Here is a 21117-nt window from a genome sequence, read left to right on the forward strand (position 1 = left end):
GAAAGATTGCGGTATTTTTATTTGCGAACCGTGATAATTCACGATGAGTCTCAATTGTTGTTACAGAACTTCCCGAGACAAGTTTTACAAGAAGTATATCAAACCCGGAAGCGGTAATGCGGCGCCGACGTCAACAAAAATTGGAAAGAAAGCTCCAGCAATTCAGAAGCAAAGATGGTGGTCCAGACACAGGCGGTACCTTGAAGATCTATGGCGAAGCATTGTGCAAAGACGTACCATACAAGACGCTTTTGCTCAGCGTCAGAGATTCGGCCGCTCACGTTGTCAGGGAAATGTTGGCAAAGTACGGACTCGACCGGGCTGATCCTCAGCAATATTGTTTGATCCAGGTAACACTTCGATCCGTTCTGCAGATTCCTGTAAATTTTCGTACAGAAATAAGACGAATCAAAATGGGATGAGAATTATAAGATGAGGAAGAGGGAAAGGAGTGACAAACTTTCCTTAAACATTTCAACGGAGACTTATTTTTCTGCAAAAACTGTAGGTTTTTACGTTATTTTTCGTAAAACTAGTAGAAACCTACTAAATTCTCGTCGGTAAGAACCGACAGCCGAACGAGGGCTGTTACGGCGGATTTCTTCCACGAGTCGTTCCAGTTTACTGCATCACCGACCAAACACACTCGTCTGCAGGAAACTGGACGCACATACTTGTATCGCTCTTTATTTTCGGACGGTACTGACTCTGTAAACTGTAGAAAACGGGTCATTCTAACGTGACTTAAACGTAGTATTCCGTACTTTTTTTTTTTTTTTTATTTTTCTTCTTGGCGAGACCGAAAATGAAGAGTTTTTACGCGAATTCGATTTTGAAATTTAATTCTCATTTCAGTTATTTTCAGTATTTCGTGAAATTTTATTATTTCAAAATTATTCCTCTACTTTGATCACTCGATCGAGTTTCAGGTACGACAAAAAAAATCTAGTACATGTTAAATGTATATGTATGTATCTGTATTTTTGTTTGTGATTATTCGTACCATATTTTCCTTATTTGGATTTGAAAAAAATGCATCAAACCAAATGAATAGATTCAATCTTGCAATAACCAGAAAATGTTGCATTGACAAGAATAATTACACTAAATAGTTACTAGTACTACATTACCTTGCAATTCCAACAATATTATTGTCACGATACTCGCCAATTTTATTAAAATTATTGTCCAGCAACAGCAGACAAATTATGTAATTTTTCTCAGTGTGCTGTCCAAAAAGTGAGGAAAACATTGATCTTAGAGGAAAAATTGTCTCATTTTAGCTCGCTTAAATTGTTTCATTATTAAATTACCATAAGATTGGAATTTCTAATTGAAATTGATTCGAGCCGCCCTGTGACCAAGGACAGACTCGTAAGGTGCAGGGCGATGAAGTAGGCGGGGTGTAAGAGAGCATAGTATAAATTTAAACGAGAAAGTAGATCGCGTATAATAAAGTATTAATCGAAAAGTTCTTCTTCGGTGAATTGTTGCAGGTGAACGGAGAGAACACGAACACGAATCCGAACCAGGAATACATACTCGACGAGGACGAGTGTCCCTTGGCTATACTAATGAATCATCCGACGACACGGGGTAAGTTTTATTCCGTTTCTTTATTCTTTTGCCCCCGTTTTCTTCCCTCGATGCTCTTGACATTTGAATCCGTCATGCTGCAGGAACTTCAAAGGATACATCTCCGTTTAAATATTTATACGAAGAGAATTTTCAGTATATACGAGTACAGTTTGAGATTTAACATCTCCCCGTTTATTATACAACCTCACAAAACTGTATTTGACCTAACGCTGACATTTGAACGAAAAATTTCACATCTGTATTATAATATTTCGCCGTAAACTTGGCTAGCTTGAAAACTGCGGAATCGCTGCTTTTACGCGGCTTCGTCGCAATTCGAGGTGGAAAATTCTCTCAAGATTTTTGTTTGCACAACCGTGCTCATAACCATAAATACGTGCCGTGAATTTTCGATCGTAAAATAAAACGAGTGAGATTTATTTCCACCGGCCTAATATCGTCAGGATTTTTACGCAATTTTTTGAGGCTCGTTCGCAGCAAGGCAACGGCTCTGGTTATAAAAGAATGCAACGTACAGCGTCTGAGAAATCTTTCACGGTTATTGATGAAGAAAATGACGGTAATAGAAATTCGGTTACTCGGACGTGTCGAGGATCAACCAAACTCGCTTGGTTATTTTTGTTTCGTCAAACTTTGCGTAGACGTTTTCGAAAGAGATTCAATCCACATTTAACATGTATTCAAACACTCCGTCTTTATCAGGAGAAATTTCCAAGAACGGAATCAAAAATGATTCAATCTGCGAGAGAGAAAAGAAAATATAATCATTGAAACCAGGTAGAAACTTGTATAGGGAGGGAATTGTACGCCTAGAGTAGAACATCACTTATGGTGGGTGTAGCCACCCTCCATAACTCGATGTAGAGCCCCCTTCTCATTTCGCACATACACGCGAAGCCTTGTCGAGTCCGAGACCTTGACGTAAAGTGGAGGAGTAGCTCTTATCAAGTTTCCTCTTGTGTGGTAATAGAATTTATCCATCTATTTCCTGGGCTAACCTGGTATACACGTCTATCACGTCGTTCCTGGCAGTCCTAAAAGTCCTGGAAATATCCTCGAGGTTGTCACTGCTTGGAAAACATTTGCATAAAATCTCCTCGAATTTTACCTGATCCATTTGAAAAGTTTATGCGGATAGCTGTATGCAAATTTCAATATGACGTTACGCCTACCTGTAATCATTTTTTGTCTTCTGAATTTTTTTCCCTCGTAACGTAACGGCTTTTTCTATTTGCTTCTTAATTTTTTACTCCCGTACATATTCCAAGACTGGACTAGATTTATAATTCGGTCTTTTATGTAAATAGCTACGTTATTACGAGTACTTGGCGTGAAATATTTCTTGCAATATCACGTGACGATTTTTAAGGATGTGGACTATTTCGGGAAGGGATGTAGACAATTGTGTGTATATATATTTCAAATTTACAACAGGATGAACACCGATCTTCTTAAAAATACTAAAACACCTTTAATATGTCGTTAAATTGGAGCTCAGTTCAAACTCTGCAATCAATGAAATCATTTGAAATTCTTATAAAATCATTGGAAACCCTTGAGAAGTTTTGTAAAATTTTGAAACACACGTCATTTCTTGTCACAAATTTCAACTCTTCGCGAAGGTACACTTTGTATGTGATACTATGGAATCTGGCAGGACTCCGTATAATATCAAATATCAGCAGCTTTTTTGCGAACTCGCTTTTCCAGCGGCACGTACTTTTCGTCCACGTGGTATAACGGGGATTTCGTAGAGCAGAGATTTTCGGTAATGGGGCTCCGTGCGTCCCTCAGAAATCCCACAACAGGCTTTCGGGTTTAGGATGAAAGCTCTCTCTCTCTCTCTCTCTCTCTCTTACTCTCTCACTCTCTCAGTCTCTTTCTCATCCTACGCGAATACCGATCGATGCACCCTTACCTGACCTTTAGTAAATGGCATTAGATTCGGCGTGGGATGAAGAAATTCGGAAGTCAAGAGCACCGGAGGGGTCTGCCAGCATAGAAAATGATCCCTGCAATTACGTAGCTAACTTACACGTCCAAGGGTAAAAAAGCTTTCCGTGAAAATAAAAGACCGCTTCAAAAGAGAGGAAAATTAAAAGATTTCTTGTCAATTATTTATACACATTCTGCAAAGTTATAGAAAGTGAATAATTAGAAATGAAAAAAAGAAAGGTAGATTGTAATACTTATATTTTCGCAACGCGTACATAGGATTTGATATTTTTACGGGACTGTACAAAATGACTTCCGTGTTGTATAACACAATTTGCGCAATATTGCGTGTGATTTAGATTTTACGCGTCCAATACCAATACTCCGATCTTTCTTCGTCTGTACAACAACTTTCGGTATACAACAAACTCTAAAATCGCGTGAAATTTTTCGATACTTGCAACTTTCCAAATCGCGTAATCCCAATTCCCCGAGGCGTCGCGTCGCTCGTATTTTTCACAGGCGCGAATCTCTCGCAGGATTTTATCAAAAGGTTCTATGAATATGTAAAAATTTTTTATCACCGTGCACACACTTATATTTCCGAACTGCAATACGCGGCTCGATTATTTGATGAAAAAATAAAATAAACATTGACGAAACGAGAGTTGCCTTTGAACTCTCGCAATGTAGGGCAATCGGATGCATCGTATATATATATGTATATATATATATATACACATAATGCACCATATACGTGCATCCTCGAAGCTGCAGCAGAAAATCTTCTCGAGAATTTATCGCGATAAAAATTGCAGGCGAAAAGCTTTATCGCCCGTTGAAAAGCGATGGGAAAGACCGAAAGCTTTTGAGAATTTAATCAACCAGCCATATTCCATTTATCCGCGTGTTCGCAAAGCTTCCGCGATGCTAGATCGATGCAAGCAACCCTTTCCTTTACCTATCTCAAGTCATCTCCCTCCTTTACACACGTCGCCTAGTGCTTTGGTTTTTGGTATTGTTTTAATAGAATAAATTCAGCCCCGGGCTTCATTTACCGGTTTCAGAATTCGCGCGCTCTTGGCGTGAAATGCAAATTTCCAACCTTCGAAACAAAATTCAGATGAGTGAATTTAAATTCTATTAACGAAATAGCTGTTTCGCAGGATTCAGCCGACTCGCTGGCTTCGATGCGTTTTTTTTTTTTTTTCTCTGCTTTTATATCGCATAACGCGTATATATATATATATATGCATACATATATCTGTCCCTCTCTCTTTTTCTCTTCAGCTTTTTCGTTCTCTTTCACTCTTCACAAAATGAAAACTAAGGGTTTTTTATACGTCTAATTCACGTCGTTTTTGATAATTTAAAATAGCGAATATCATACGCTCTCTGTCGAGAAAGTTTAATCTCAAGTGTTAATTAGGACTCGACTTTTATTTTTGGCGTTACGTGCTCGATCCCTCTTCGCCCTCACAACTCATCCTTCGCCCCTCTTATCCGGAAGCCTCTTCATTTCGTCAGACTAAACAATCACTCGCACATTCCGTGCATACCTATCTATATAGCTCCTCTCATTCCCAGAACCCTGATTATGCACTATGCTTTCTGCACTCACTTACGCTTCGTTGCTTTCGTCCCAAGGCACACGTCGTCTTTACCATTCGACCTACGCATGTCTCTCATCTACCTTCGAAGTTATTCGCTTCGTTTTCACCTTTAACAGATCAATCAATAAATATAAAAACTTATATTCTAATAATACCACGCATTCGTTCAACCCTACTCGCTCGACTTCCCGGCTGCTTTTAAGCCTAGAAGCGAAGTTGAAACCAGTCGCTTTCTGTTTCCTTATACCTCGGGAATAATCTCTTTTTTTTTTTTACTGTTGGAAAAATAGATTTTATTTTCATGTCATATAAATTTCTCCAGTAAGCCAGAAAAGCTTGTGATTAATTAAGAATTTTTCTCACTTTCGGTTATAATTGATCTCATTGAATACAACCTACTTATATTTATTCAATAAGTTTTTCTATTTGTAGAATTTATACCTGTATTTTTTAATCAATTCTACATATTCTTGCTCTTCTATATTTCTATTTAAATTCTATTGAAATTTGTGACAGTTAGTTTAAATAATTAAAAAAAAAAATAAATGACCTGCGAGGAAATAACCTGGTATATAAGCGTGGATGGGTCTTTTATCGTAAAATCGGAGCGGCACTTTGGGAATCTCGTCGTCGTAGCCTTCCAGGCGAGAGAATTTTATTTCCTTTAAAATCATAAACATTCCTGTCGCAGGGTGCCGGCTGATGGTTCTTCGAATATATGCAAAAGAGCTACAAAGGAGGCTTACACACGAAACGACGAGATTTCTGTTTCTTTATTTTTTCTTTCTCTATTTTCATCTTTGCATTTATTCTGCCGAGTGATAGAACAATTTACGGCTGAACGCGCGTGGCGCTGAGATGAAAATCACGCTGCAGTAGAAAGTATAATAAATCGTAAAGTAATATAAAATTACATACTGCAGTATGGAATCGCAAAATTTACTCCGGAAGTGATGACGATGCGACATCAAAGTTTTTTATTTTTGCCGGTTGAACGACGATATTCTTTCCTCCATGGAATTAGAGTTACGTCACAGTTAGTTATATTTGCATAGCGGAGCACACCCTGCACGGCTTTTTCATGGGTATATATATATATGTATATAATTATATGCTTCACATATAATGTATGTACAGAACTCTGCCTCTAACGTAACTAAACGCGTGATGATGCAACAACCGCGCACGTAACTCTTGTTGCATAATTCCTATACGATTTATTTATACATGTACATATATGTGTACGTATCAATACACCTATGTAAAATCTAATTTGCGTACGTATGAGGCATCATTCGCTCCTGCAACGGAACAGCTTCCGATGGACCGAGTCCAATGGCCCAAATTCCCTTCGATGATTCTCTTTCCGAACTCTCATCATGAAGCGACTGTCTGTGTATTTGAGCTGCCGTGATTTGTTTTTTTATAGTTTTTTTTTTTTTTTTTATTTCATTCCCAGAGATGTCGACAGAAACGACGAGGAATTGATTTCGGTATTCTGTCTCTGTCCGGCTTACGCGAATCGAAAATAAGGATTAAAGAGAGAAAAATAAATTCTTTACCAAAAAAACTTGATAAAACCTGAACGAAAATGGTGAAAACCTTCGAAACTCCGTGGTTATGGGATGTTTTGTTTTTGTTCCTCACAAAAATGAGTGTTTCTTCGATGGTGTAGGGTACGAACCTTCGTACTGAAATAATTGCACTTATCATACACGATTGTTTGACGCCACGATATGATTTAATGCATCGTATATGTCATTGCTACGAAACAGTAAATAATTTCATCCAAAATTGTCGAAGTTTTATTGATATTATACAATGTTTCATACAGTTTACTAAGCACAATACATAGCCGTTCACGTTACAATGACTGTTTACGTAACGTACACTCATAAAATTAGTAAAAACTCTGTGAAATTTGATGAAATCATTCAGCTACTTGTTAGAAGTAATGAGCGATTTACTTGATTCAAACGAAGCACATACTAACGAACAACGAAGCGCAAAATTCACGCAAGCACTCAACAATTATTATCTCTTCCGAGCTGCATCCGGCGTTGTGTACGGAAACAGAGGTCTTAATTGTAAGCTCCGTTGAAACTACAGAGTGCGGACTGTAGGTGCGCCTAGAGGTCAGTAGATGATTAGCATGTAGATTGTAAACCTAGGGTTTTCGAATCACGTGTTTGTGTTTCTGTCGCGTTCGCCTACCCTACCCTGTATCTAGGCACGCGGACTTAATCCAATCGCAACCCCTTGTAAACTGTAATTCAATTTGCTGTGCAGGATGTCGAACCGCGTTGCCGTCCTTTCCGATCTCTACGTGACTCAGTTTCGATCTTCTTTCTCTTCCCTTTTGCTTATTACAACGAGGAGAGAGACGGAGAGGCAAGAATTTGGAAAACCGCTGTACACGAGCCGCGACAAGTTCGGTTTTGAGTACTTTTTTTTTTAAATTTATTTCTTTTATTTTTTTTTATTTTTTATTGTAGCATATCTTACCGAAGGGTGAGAGCGCGCAGAGAGCCGAGTCTCTCGGTTTGAACCTGACTAATGAAACAGAGGAGCTTCGAGATGAAAGCGTCGCAGCCGCCGGAACCACTTGAATCTTGACTCGAGGGAGATATTTGCATCAAAGGGTTACTGGCTGGCAACCTTTTCCCGCGGATTCAATGGCCGCGGCTAATGAAAGAAACACGGCGTTTACATGCCTGTATAAATATATATATATATATATAAATATCGAGGTCAGATGGGGCGGGGATCTGAGGCGAAAAAAAAAAAAAACACAAAAATAGCGCAGGATGAAATATTAACCAGGTTCGGAGGAACAACAGCGGGTGAAAATTCGGCGCGTTGGCAGAAGAATTATTCGTACTTTCAAGACCATTCGTGTGGGTTACGCGGAACAAACTACCCTTTCACCTTTTACCGGCCGCCACGAAATTGGCTCCATTTTTCTTTCGCTCCGCGAGTCCCGCCTCGCAAATAGAGGAGAACTTGGATAAGGACGAACAGGATCGAGGCTAAGCTGAGGATAATCCTGCGCTGATAAATACTGCGTTTTCTACAAACAAAAAAAAAAAAGAGGAAAAAGATGGACGAGCTGCTCTTGCCGTAGCGTGTGTGGCGGGGGGGGGGTTAAAACATTTTTAATATTAAATTGAATGCTCGGCTTCGTTCGAAAGTTCGTATTATACGTTACGTTTACGTGTCAACGATTATCAGACTGACTGGCACTCTGCGCTGATGGGATAGTGACGTTGTTATTATCAACCAGATGGCTAATGCACCGTCTGCGTTTCAACTGTGGCCGTTAAGACTGTCTGATTCATTATGCAGTTGAAAAGGTATCGAGAATTGTTTTTGAAATATTTGAAAGGTTTTACATTTGAACCAGATTTTAATTTGAGGAGGTTGGTTGGTTGGTTGGCGGCTGAGATTTGACATTTTTAATTCATTTTGTTGCGAGATAGTCGTACAGTTGAGTATTCGTAAAGTTATTACATTCGCAAGATGTGAAGATACCTTCGAACATACAGAAATAGAAAATACTGGAATTATACTAGGGCTTTGATATCGTTGCTTCGTTTCAAATCACGAAATTACTTGAAACATAGGAAGTTCATTCGATTTCACTTTGCGATGGTCCGTCTTACTCAAAATATCATTTTCCCCAAAGCCGTTAAATACATAATTTTACAACATCGATAATTATTGATCGTAATCAACAAATGGCAATACTGAATTGACTACTGGAAAAAAAGAAAATTTGTCTTAGTCAATTTATGGAAAATAGTCTTTTGAATAAAATCAGAAAGAATTTACTAGATTTTTTTACCAAATTCGAAGCCATTTTAAATAAAGCATCTATGTCGGAGCATACGATTGTTTACAATTTCGGTATTTTCTATTTTCGCATTTTCAAAGACGTCTTTGTACCGTACAAACGCAGTATTTTTCCAAACAATCAATGCACGAATACCTTGTAATAAAATTAATGAAAAGTATCGACTTTTGGCTAACCAACCTCTTTAATCTGATAAAGAATTAACATCGACGTGAATTCACAATTAGCAAGAGCCTGCAGTTATATTTTAAAGGGAATTCAAACCTCTCCCGAACTTTTAAACATCATTCCTGACACTAAAGTTTCAGTTTGAAATTTCCTCAAGTATTTTAAACAACTTTGTCCCACTGTTAGTGATAAAAAAAATAAAAAATAAACTTTTTTTTATCACCAACTCGGCGTTCAACGTCCTTCTGCAGGAGAGACAAGCCCAGATTGTAATTACGCGGCGTAACTACGTCTGCATCCGGTCAGAGTTTGCAATAAAGATAACGGAAGTGACGCTTGGCAAAGGCGGACTTCCCGCTCTACACTTCTGAAAATAGCCCAGGGGCTTCTTACCTTGGACGATCTTCGCCAAGTCGTGAAAGGATGACGTTGAAACATCCTCCGGTACGTTTTAGACTCAGTTACCGGTCTTTGTCAAGTCATGTCGAGTTCGTTGTACAGTTTCCTAATTAACGTAGGATCTTATAATACCTATAATAGCAAACTTTACGGAGTTACCGTAGCAATTATATTTCGAGTCTCGTTCTTCGAGATTACAATGGTAGTACCGCTACGAATTCTTGACTCTAATCGCTTGACGGATCTAGTTCAAAACTATGTATAATTATACATATATGTATATATATACATACGTGATAACATTTTGTAGGGCCATATATTGTGTTTGAAACTTTGTAAGGTTCTTCTTTTTAAAAGCCACTTTTGCCAAGTTTTGCTACCTCGCTTTTTATTTTGCTCATACTTTAATTGCCACGCGACGAACGCGACGCTACGACTCGATTCGTTCCTCCGCATTTGCCAGCAGCAGCAACAGCAGCAGCAGGAAAAGCAGAAGCCAACACACACGCGGTGTGTTCCTATGGTAAGTTTGTGATGATGTACGGTGTAAATTGTTTTGACTCGCTGGCTGCTTTGGATTAACGCTACGCCAGAACGAAACTCTAATCTAATCTGAGCTTGGTTTAGACGCTAACCAGAACAGTTTGGAATAACTGCCTTTGGCCCCGCACGTATTATGATTATGGCTTTTCTCGGTATGTGTCCAAGAACCGGTGACGCGTTGAGAGCCATCGCCTTGATGCGATAAGATTTTACATTTTTCTCTCGCGAGACTGTTTTTCCAGTGACCATTTAAGCATTAGGTATAATATGGTTCACAAAGCGATCGATTTATCTTACACAGATCCACGATTGGAGGAAATGTATCTCAAATTGCATAAATGCAGGCGCATGTACTCCGTGTTAATTTGCACATTTGCAACATCTCCGTGAAACAGAGAAATAATATAATTTTCTAAGTATGATGAAAGTTTTTCTACTTGACGAATAAGAAACAAGAAAATATCATATACGAATCATTTTTCTCAACCTGTCCCGATTCACACCGAGATTGAAAAAATGTTCGCGATCTTGAAGCGCGTTTTCATCCGTGCATTATAATTTATGGACACAATTATACTGGGGCATTGTCGTCTTTGTTGGACCGGGATTTTACCTTGCAACATCCCGATGCGTGAAATATTAACGCATCGGGCAAACAAGCCTCGCAAGAAGAATTTTCTAAAAGTGATTCTCCGAGCGCTCGAAGGCTGATGGTGTAAAAAAAAATCTTGGCAATTTCCTCCTTGTTAACTTTCAATCTCAACTCTTCCAAGGGTGCAGACTCGCACCTTCCACATGGAAGACACGGCATTCGAAACCCCCGCGTTTACACAGTAATGTGCTTTTTCAAAGGCTCCGGGTTCGGCCGGCGAGTGCTTGTCATTCAGTTTTTACACTTGAATAGCCGGAAAGATGATGATGGCGACTGCGTTTACTCTTCCGGCGCGGCGGCGGGAAATACTCGTTGAATATTTAAAGTCCCCGTTCCCCGTTCCTGGTCCACCGTTAGGCGCCAAGCTCAGGTGATCAAACATTGAATTTTGCATGCCTTCACTTCGATCAGAGAAAAATTACACCCCAGTCAGGCTGTGATCGTATACCTTGTTGCACGAAGGTCCGATCAATTTTTCATTCTTTCCACCCTTGTTATTTATTGCCTTTTTCATCACTGAACTGCTGTGCAAATCCCCGTAGGTACGTGCGATATCCAATAAAACCTCGTAGGAATTTTAAAAACGATCGACCAGCCAAACTTTTCCTTGTTCTTAGACATATCGATTCGTTCAATTTGCAAAATTAATCCAATTCGCAAGTTTATTAACAAACTTTTATACATTGTAAACCTTTAACAGTATTTTCGAAACGAAAATATCACGTTCTATTTGTCATTTTGAAGACTGCGTGAGTCTCGCAAATCACTTTTCTCAAGTCAGAAAAATTATTATGATTATAGTGCACGTCACATCGCGACATCGTTGTGGGGGTGTAGATCAGCCAGGGGGTGTAGATCAGCCAGATTCATATTTTACTGTCCTACAGCTATTATCTATTGAAAAAAAAAATATACCAGTATCGACTTTTCATGTTTTCCTTACTATATTTAGCAACATTTCGCTCTAATAAGGAAATTCCCAAATTTTAAACGGTTTGCTCAACCTGAAAATATTAAAGAAAAATGTTCTTCTTGAAACTGTTTTATTTTTTTTTCAACACCGAAATTTTCCTCGCTAGTCCCGTTTCGAAATTTGAAAAACGCGGTTTTTCAATACACCCTAATAATACATACGTAAAGATTATGTACCATGTAGTGCAGTTTGCGAGGTAGAATGTGTTTACGTCTCTGTACGATAGTAATCGGAAATCAATACGATTTGTTGGCTTTCCCTGCAGACAGTTCAGTTCCGAGCCGTTATACCAACGGAATTTTCTCCGATTCGTAGAAAACTTTACCCTTTTAACTTTGTGTAAAACGATCGGAGCGATTTGATTGGATTTTTATTTACGATGATATTACGTATCCCGTGATATTCTTTTTTTTCCAGTTATTATAAATATCCCTGACGATTGCAGCACACCTTATACGTCATATAAGATTATCTCCGACATGACGTTCGGTCGTAATATCTTGAATATAGGTACAGCTGTGTGAGAAATGATTCTCATGTTTTTTCTCGCCTCTCTGTATATTCCGGAATTAATACACGACGCAACTTACGTTATTATTCAACGAATCGAGTCACGTTGACGAACCTTTTCCATCATCAGTAACGAGAAAGGAGTCTCGCATAAACCTTCAGGATTAAAGAATCGTTGATAAGTTCATCAAGTGCAGCATATTTCCCAACTTTCGTTAAAATTCTCAACACAGTTCCTCGTACATCCATCGGTTCGTCGATTAAAGGGGAAAAGCTACTCATATTTCACAGTAACGGCTGCGCGAAACGATCACGAACATAAATCGAAAAATAATGTTTTATATATATTTATATATATATAATTCGATGTGACCGACGTAATGGGTCGCGGTTATCGATGGAGAAAAGAAAATTACAAGTGCACGCGTGATGTAACTCGGAGCGGATATAAACTGCGCAGTTATAACTTATAGGCTGAATGTAAACCAATTACATATTACAAATGCAAAAAGCACACACATCTGTTATCGATGTAAGTTTTTTCCCGAACTGTGCAGCTTGCAGCAGTTGGGTTACTGGATTAGAATATCGATAATGACCTCGCGAAGACGAGACGACGACCGTTTCTACTTACTCACCTCACAGCGTCTGCAGTTTTTTTCCACTCGGATGAAAACCGAGCGTTGACCACGTGCTTTTTACGATCAGTCGATACCTGACGCTTCTAACCCAAGATTGACAAGTCGTTCGGCTACCGTTTTCGACTGATTGCAACGAGTCTCCTCTCCGTTGCGAAATTCGGAGGTGATCGTATTAGACGTAGGTGTAGGTGTATAGAATGGTCGGAACCAACCGCATCGATATGTTGGCCGGGTTTGGGAGCTTTTTCACTTTCTTTTTTTTTTTTGGTCTTCATCCACGAATGACGCGACGAACACATCGAAGGTGCCTGAATATTTTGCATAATTCTTCAAATTCTGTATACCATAACCTCAAAGCTTCGGATTTTATTCCGTGGCTTCTCTGCTTCAATACGGTCGAATAATTCTTGCTTTTTTTTTTTTTTTTGCAAGCTTTCTCCCCAAGCGTGGTATAAAATTTAGAAAAAAAAAAAACAAAAATAAACAAAAACTGTACTTGTTTACCGGGGGTGGAAAAAGATACGTCGAATACATATCGAGGCCACCTGGCTTCGGCTTTATCCTATTTCTCTATCGTGTTATAAACCCGGGTATAAAGATGGTATATACGTGCTTGAAGTATCGCCGGTTTACTAGCAGAAAACATGCTGCATTTATCGTCGGAGATTGAAGAAAACTTTTATCGGTGCCTGATCGATATTATTTATATATGTACGTATAATGGCGTATAATTTGTGGAGCGTGTGTGTTCAGTGACTTCGAAAACGTCGTGGAATGTTACTTTTCAAGAGAAGGAGAAATTAGTTGTACACATTTCTTAAACATTCTTACGTTCACCTTCAGTTTCTCAAAATTTTATCACAATATCATTCCTGTTCCTACAAGTTTCTCTAGTTTCTTGAAACAGCATTTATGCCGATCGAAGCTAACAGAATTCGGATTATGTGACAACCTCTTGAAATCTAGAAACCGACTTGTATTTGGACAAAGTGCGGAAGAATTAACAAGATAAGTTTAAAAGAGCAAGTTTATTGTTTGAACATGAAAACGTCGTTGATTTTATTTTATAAACAACATTCAAATGCTGCAACAAAAATTTTTCAAACTCGTTCTTACCGGGGATTAAATTTCACCGAATTTTTGCGGCCACGACGTGATGTAAAAAAATTTTTCGCGCTAACGAGACGAGATTTGCGAAGCGGACAAACAATTCATCCCTTTATTATTATGGAAAATAGGTGTTGCTAAGGATTGTGAAAATGTTCGTTAAACTCCACGGAGTCCCTCGGTTTTCTTACGTCATCGCGGTTGTGTGTAACGTAGCGAAACGGTGTTTCGGAGCATTTTTCCTCCTACGTGAATTTGCATTCACAGTATGTATCTGTATAATATTTACGAGCCTAGGCCAAGTTTGACATTTTCATCCTCGGCAGAGCTGATGTCACATTATTTAGATTAGCAAGTCTTCATCGGGGGACGGGAAGGAAGTGGAAGATCATCCCCTCGAACGGAATACGTAAAACATGCGTAACTACTCGTACATACACGAAGAATTTATCAGGCCTTGTGAAACTTTTACACAGCCATTCCTTTTTAATCTCGGGGTCATTTCGAGCTGGCTGTATAAAAAATTTCGAAAAGTTGTTTCGACTTTTCATTACGTACTTTCCGAGCCATTGGGTACATCTTTTATTAAATTTTGTACCAACAAAATCCCGGAATTTCAAATTCGCCAAACCAGTTCAATACAAATTCGCCCTACTATTTATTTATTCAGTTCTTGACGGGGAAGGGAATTTTCTTAATTCATTTTCAATCGAAATTTTTTCAACACACATTTATATGATAATGATAAAAATTACATCGTTTCGAACAAAAAACATCCAAGTAGACGAAATCTTGTGATTTGCAAATAACTCTATCGTCAGTTTCACGTAAATACTTCGATTATCATTAGTAATACATTTTAATCAAATGCAATTAAACTAGATTAACTCTGGAAGAAAGAAAAAAATACACTCGAATGCCACTGAATCAAGATTAATTTAGATGTGCTTAAAAAAAGGAACCGAAAATCTTTCTGGCTTTTCGATTTAGTGTTTTTTTTTTTTTTCTTTTACATTTTCCGCGACTCTTGAATGTAGCGATGGTAAAAATGTGATTTCTGTAGAAAATAGTCCGAGGTTTCTTGCCTTATACATAGGAATGCTACGCATAATGTTGACGTCCAATTTATTCAGAGATTCGTAGGAAATTGGATTGACTTTTTTACTCTTATACCGGCTGGATTCTTCGCTCTCTCGCCAGCTGGTTGATACGATGGCCTCAACGGGGTTGTCTATCCGTAAACGAAAAACGAATTGAAGAGATAACAAGCTCTGGCTCCTGGAAAGAAAAAAGAGTGCAAACAACTTGTTTCTTTCAAACTTCGTATATATGTGCTGCTGATTGCGCCGGTGCTACGCAAAAGATTTTACGTGTGTGTCGAAGAAGAATTTTTGCTAATTCCGGAGAGGAAATATGTAGCGCGACTCGTGAATGTCGATATAGAAAACTTCTTTCACACCCACGTTTCAAGGAGAATAAATATGCTTATTCGTCGTTTGAAAACTTTTAATGAATACGGGTTCAAAAGTTGTGTTAAAAAAGTTTGTTCAACGACACCGGCATACAAAACGAACTTTGACGAATGGAGGAAAAACTCTGGCTTCGTCGCGTTTTAATCGTTTACTGAAAACGTGAAAGACTTGATACCGCGTGATAAAAGGAAATCCTTCATTCGGATAACGTTTCAGGCTTTCGCGTATTCAGTTTAAATTGAGACTAAACAGACGCGACTAAATTTTTTTTCAGTCGGGCAATTTCTTCCTTGGTAGGAGAAACTCAATTTTTTCCACGGTTTTATTACCTTTTCACGAAAAAAAATTATTACTCATCAAGTTGTCAGTAACGGGATATTCTACTCAGAAATCAGCTCGGAATAATACGAAAAACGTATTTATAATTATTCTGAAAAAGTTTTATCGATTGTTGATGATATGCTAAATTGCATTCAACTAAAAAAAAATCGGCTTTTGTCAGAATTCCGTAAAGTTGACTTGAAGAGGCTGGTTAACCAAAAATCGATACTTTTCAGTCATTTTATTACGAGATAGTCGCAGATTTAGTATTCATCATGTTATCATTGAATTCGTATGAGCTGCGAAGGTTCGCTTAAAATTGCTTCAAAATTGTTGAAAATCTACGAGATTTATTCAATGAAACGTTTTCTTTTTTTTTTTGCTATTACGTTGACATCGTTAAATCTTCAACATTACACCGATATCGATTATGATAAACAAATAACAATATTGAAATAAAGACTAAAAAAAAAAAACGGAGAAAATCTATTTCAGTATTTTGCCGTGCCATCCTAGAGCGAAACAAAACAAAAATCTACTAATTCTTCAAGAATTTTGAAGCAATTTAAAAGCACGCATCGATGTAATCCGAGCTTTTCTATTACCAAAGATATCTTCGGAAGCTCGATAACATTTCGGTTACAAACTAACAAACTAACGATTTTCGTCCACTCGGCCAACAAATGAAGAAAAATCTCGTGCAACATGGCGATTTAAAATTATATTCAAGAAACTTGGATAAATATGTCCAACGTATAGTGAGTACGACCTTGAAACAAAGGCGAAAAAGAAAGAACGAGTGTGCGAGTCACGTGTGTGGAACTTGGTGCTTTTGGGTACTTGGAAAATTGACGAGGAGAAAGGAGAGGAGAAGGAGGACCAGGAGGACGATGAGGAATCGGAGGAAGTAGAAGGGAGGGGCGGAGGAAGGGAGACGAACCGGGAAAAGTGGGGGGGTGGTGCTGGTCGGACCCCCGCGACGCAGTTCAGTCGTCTCTTGGCCGCGGGGTTGCGTAGGTTGCACGTCGGTGACTTGCGCCTATCTTCGTTCCGTTCCCTCGAAGGGTTTCCCTGACCCTCCTCGTCAGGATCGGCAGGATGTAAAAAGGCCATCGGCGGATTTCCACCTTTGTTTGAATTTTGTTGGTTTTTTTTTTTTTTGTTTTTTTTTTTTTTGCTCCCTCAATCTTATCACTATTTTTCCGCGACGAAAGCGTGACGGAATTCATCGGGAAAATTGATACGAGTTTGTAAGAATTTCTCTACCGTATTTTATTTACATAAACCCTGAACCGGACTCTGAGATTGCAAGTAAAACCGTGACAAGTCGGTAAAAAACAAAAAAAAAAACGAAAAAAAATTTATATATAAATATAAATATGGTTCTAAGAAATATATTGAAATAATAATAATAATACGGAGTCCGTTTAATCCGGGCCTCTCGGTTATGCCGATGTGGAAAAATCTTCACAGAGGACTGACGGTGACGTGTCAAAAATGATTTGATTGAAAAAAAAAAAAAAAACCGAAACGTTTATAATTCCGCGCAGTGAGACGGAAATAGCGTTGAAGCGCAGAAGGGTGGAAAGCGATAAGAAGAAATTTATTTTTTTTACACCGTCTCGGCGTCTCGATTAATTCTTATTCGATAATGCTAAATTTTACATCCCCGTGAACCGCGACCCTTAATTCGCCAATTGTAAAACGTTGTGTAAAATTTATACCGGCATAATTTCGTACGCTGTTTCATCATATGTGTGTGTATATATATATATATATATTATATATTATATATTATATATTATATATTATATATATATATCGGTGTATATACATGTGGTGAAATATATATATTACCAAGTGCGTGCGTGTCAATCGTCGAATCTAAATTTCACCGCACGCTTTGTAATGTATAAACTGCGCGATTTGATCTGAGTGTCAGAGGTATTATTTCAGTCGAGTCAATTTGCGAATAACGGGACCGAAAAGACGTTATATTTTACGGTAAAATAAAAAGTGTATAAACGTTGAAACTGTTATTTGTCATGCGATAATTATACGGAAAACATATCACTGCAAGTCACAGCTGCAAAAGAGTTTTACTCTGCGTTTGAAACATTTTCGGTTATAATTACATACGCTTGAAAAATAAAAAAAAAATAAAAAAATAAAAATATAAAAAAATAAAAAAAAAAAACGCCTTCGACAAATCTACAAATGAAAGAAAGGAATGCGGAAAAAAACTGACCAACGATTGTACCGATCGAATAAACTGTACCTACAACAAACAAATTGTGATGAAAATAATTTGACCGAAATAGTTTATATATTATGTGATTATATTATACCTATATTGTCTTGGGATATAAACTGAGGGTGAAATTTGATGGAACGTTTCGCTAATCGTCGAGACAGATAATTTAATGGGTTCCGGCTATTTGATAAAGGCGATCTTAATAGTTTTTGACCCCACTCGACCGGGAGGTCAAACCTATATTAATTACCAATAAAACAAGATGACAACGAGCCGTCTGCACATTTGCTCTACCATTAATCCCTTCAGAACTTGAGACGGGGGACTTGAGATTCGCCTGATCCTCTTCTTAATTGCATTATAATTCTCGTTCAATATCGTACGCTAGCCGCAGTGATACTCCTGTTGGGGATGAAACAGCTAAGTTGTGGAAATTTTGAAACCCTACGCGGAGTGTCAAGAGCGAGGGATTTATAAACTGGAATAAAAGCGAGGGATAATCGCAGTGTGAGTACGTAATGACGAATAGATTATACGTCGTTCGTTATCCGGAACGATGTAAATTATCCGCCTAGTCGCTCATCCGTATCAATATCAGACACACGCAATTCATGGACCAATTTGAGAGAGGAAGAGAAGAGAATAAATTCACTGTAAGAATTTTCGACCAGGCTGCAGTTCGCAGCCACCATCAACGACCAGTTTAAACGCATTTTGAATAATATAATATACATGTATACATAGATATATATATACATACATCTGTACCTATGAAATATAAACGAGTAAAGAACCAGCGACGAAAGACCAATTCAAAGATTTAAATATCGAAGGGACCACCGTTCGTCGTGCCGAAGAACGAAGTCGAAGAGTCTAATTTCAACGAATCAAAATGATGGACTGGGGAATCAGACGTAAGCATCTTTTTCCTCATTGGTCATATTTTTTATAATGCATGACGCGAGCGCAGAGAACGAATGAATTTTCCTAATTTATCCGGCAAGGTTCTTCGTCTGTCTTACGTATAACTGTAACAGTTGTGACACGCCAACGTTTCAACTTTCGCGGCGCGCCTGGCTTTACCAAATGAGATTCATATCATTAACGGTTAAGGAAATGTAGCCATGGAATAAATTATGGTAATTCGGGATACGAAACAAAGGGCATTTTATTTTTATTCATCTTTTGTTTGCGTACCGCAGGCTGAGAAGGCGTTGTTTTTAAACTTCCTTCTTTTTCTCTCTTCACGTTGTACAAACCTATACCGCAATTGCATAACAGTACCCAGACACACTGCAATTGCTTCAAGATCCAAACTGCAGATGAGTTATTTCTTTTAATCTTTCCGAGTGTTGTGATAAAATAAATTCGCAAGGAACGCGAGAATTTATTTACGTATTATTATCCAACTCTTTATGATTATGGTTTTTTAAGATAAGGAAAAATTGAAGAATCTATTACAGAAAACAACGGGATGGCAAATTTTTACACATCGATCAAGGTATGACTCTGGTAATCAATTTTTCCAAAAAATGTTTTTACCAGAATTTTATTTTGCGTCGATTACAAATTCTACCGAAATTTTTTCTTTTCCAAGTTTCAAACGCTTCGTTGCTGTTCTAGAATGTTAAAAATGTACAGTTCCTATAAAACAAGATTCAAATCTTCATTGAACGGAATTGCCTAATTTCGGCGATGTAACATTGATCCGAGTCTGGAAATTACCTTTAGTAATCACTTCCCGCTACTCTATATTTCATGCGAATTCCGACTTTCGCGGATCTATTCCAAAGGCGCTTTGGTAAGAAAGAAATAATAGATTGCGTCTAAGGGGTTGAACCGCTAGCAAATCGTAGACTTCATACTGCACGATGAATGGAAAAAGCAGTGAGGTTCGTCAGTGTGTGCGGAAATATGTCGACGGTATAATTTTCGCTTCAAACATCGTTTTAAATCGTTCGAAAAGTCAAATTTACTCACCATCCGAACCAAACATCAAATCATCACCGAAAGCTATCTGAATTTGAAGATATAAAATTGGCTATTTGTTTATATGAATTTTCAACAATTTCGATCGAGAATTTGAATTCAATATCATTCGGTATTATTCAACAGTAAATCATGTTCCTCTCTGTCAATAAACGTTTTCACAACGTGTAAAACGTAGAGAATATGGATCACTGTGGAATTCGTCCGGTTTTTAACTCCACGCGTAATTTTCACACTCGGTTTGAATATATTCGAAAAATACTTTCGACGCACACATGCCTGCTTGTCTACCCATGTCCAGACCCTGTGTTCCAGCATTTTCCCTTTCTCGCCGACGATTATTTACTCCAGATTTACCCATGTCCGCCTACGAGGCTCACCACCGACGGTTTGATCAATACCGGTACAAATTGTTCCAGACATTCAGACTCGGATGCAGTAGAAGCGCTTCCTGAGCTCTGAGAATCGTAACTTTTCATTTCACAAATCTCGCCCACAAATCAGAGCCTCGCTATTTCCTCGGGGTTTAGAAATTAGCGACGAGTATGTCAGTTTCATTGGCCATTTAACCTACGTGCCTTTCTGAATAAAGGGGTATACATGTATCTACGAGTAGACGGTTGAAAAAAGGGGTCAAGTTGGAGATTTTTATCTCAACAACCAATTATTTTATTCGATTCGGGTTTCATTTATACGAAAGTATTTAGTTCGAGCGTGTCGATTTGTTTTGTCAGAATCAATTAATAGGAGGTATTTTTGTTGACAGTAACATCAACCATTTCGCACGGTAATTTTTTCGCGGATTTCTCGATACCTCGAAAACGATTCTAAGGATTTACCTCAAATTTTCGGGCAGAATTCTTGCATAGTTTGGCTTTTTTACTAAGATCCCGCTTTTTTTTTAATTAACGAAATAAGAACGTCGTAAACTTTGTCGAAAGATGGAATTTAAACTTCAAAGACCACCAGTTCGATGGAACAAAAAATTTGTAATGTTGCGAAGTAGATAAAGTATACGAAAAACCTGTTTCAAAATTTATAGTAAATCGTTAAAACCATATTTTAAGCGTCCTGGGCACCTTAACGTG

At 38.1% G+C, this 21117-nt stretch overlaps 1 protein-coding gene across 10 annotated transcripts in view; it reads left to right on the forward strand.

Moving 5' to 3' along the window:
- Positions 1 to 21117, forward strand: part of LOC107216750 (afadin) — a 115366-nt gene that overhangs the window by 57386 nt on the left and 36863 nt on the right. For 9 of the 10 annotated variants that reach the window (XR_006906383.1, XM_046746375.1, XM_046746373.1 and 6 more), the window contains exons 5-6: positions 67 to 350; positions 1497 to 1596. Coding sequence is in view for 9 of the 10 variants with exons in the window: in XM_046746375.1 (XP_046602331.1) it covers positions 67 to 350; positions 1497 to 1596 (384 nt within the window). In the remaining variant the exon portion in view is untranslated. Of the gene's footprint in view, positions 1 to 66; positions 351 to 1496; positions 1597 to 17608; positions 18955 to 21117 lie in introns of those variants that run through there. The other variant, XM_046746383.1, reaches the window with a different exon arrangement.

Source organism: Neodiprion lecontei, chromosome 1 (genome assembly GCF_021901455.1).
Source record: "Neodiprion lecontei isolate iyNeoLeco1 chromosome 1, iyNeoLeco1.1, whole genome shotgun sequence".
Classification (NCBI taxonomy): Eukaryota; Metazoa; Arthropoda; class Insecta; order Hymenoptera; family Diprionidae; genus Neodiprion; species Neodiprion lecontei.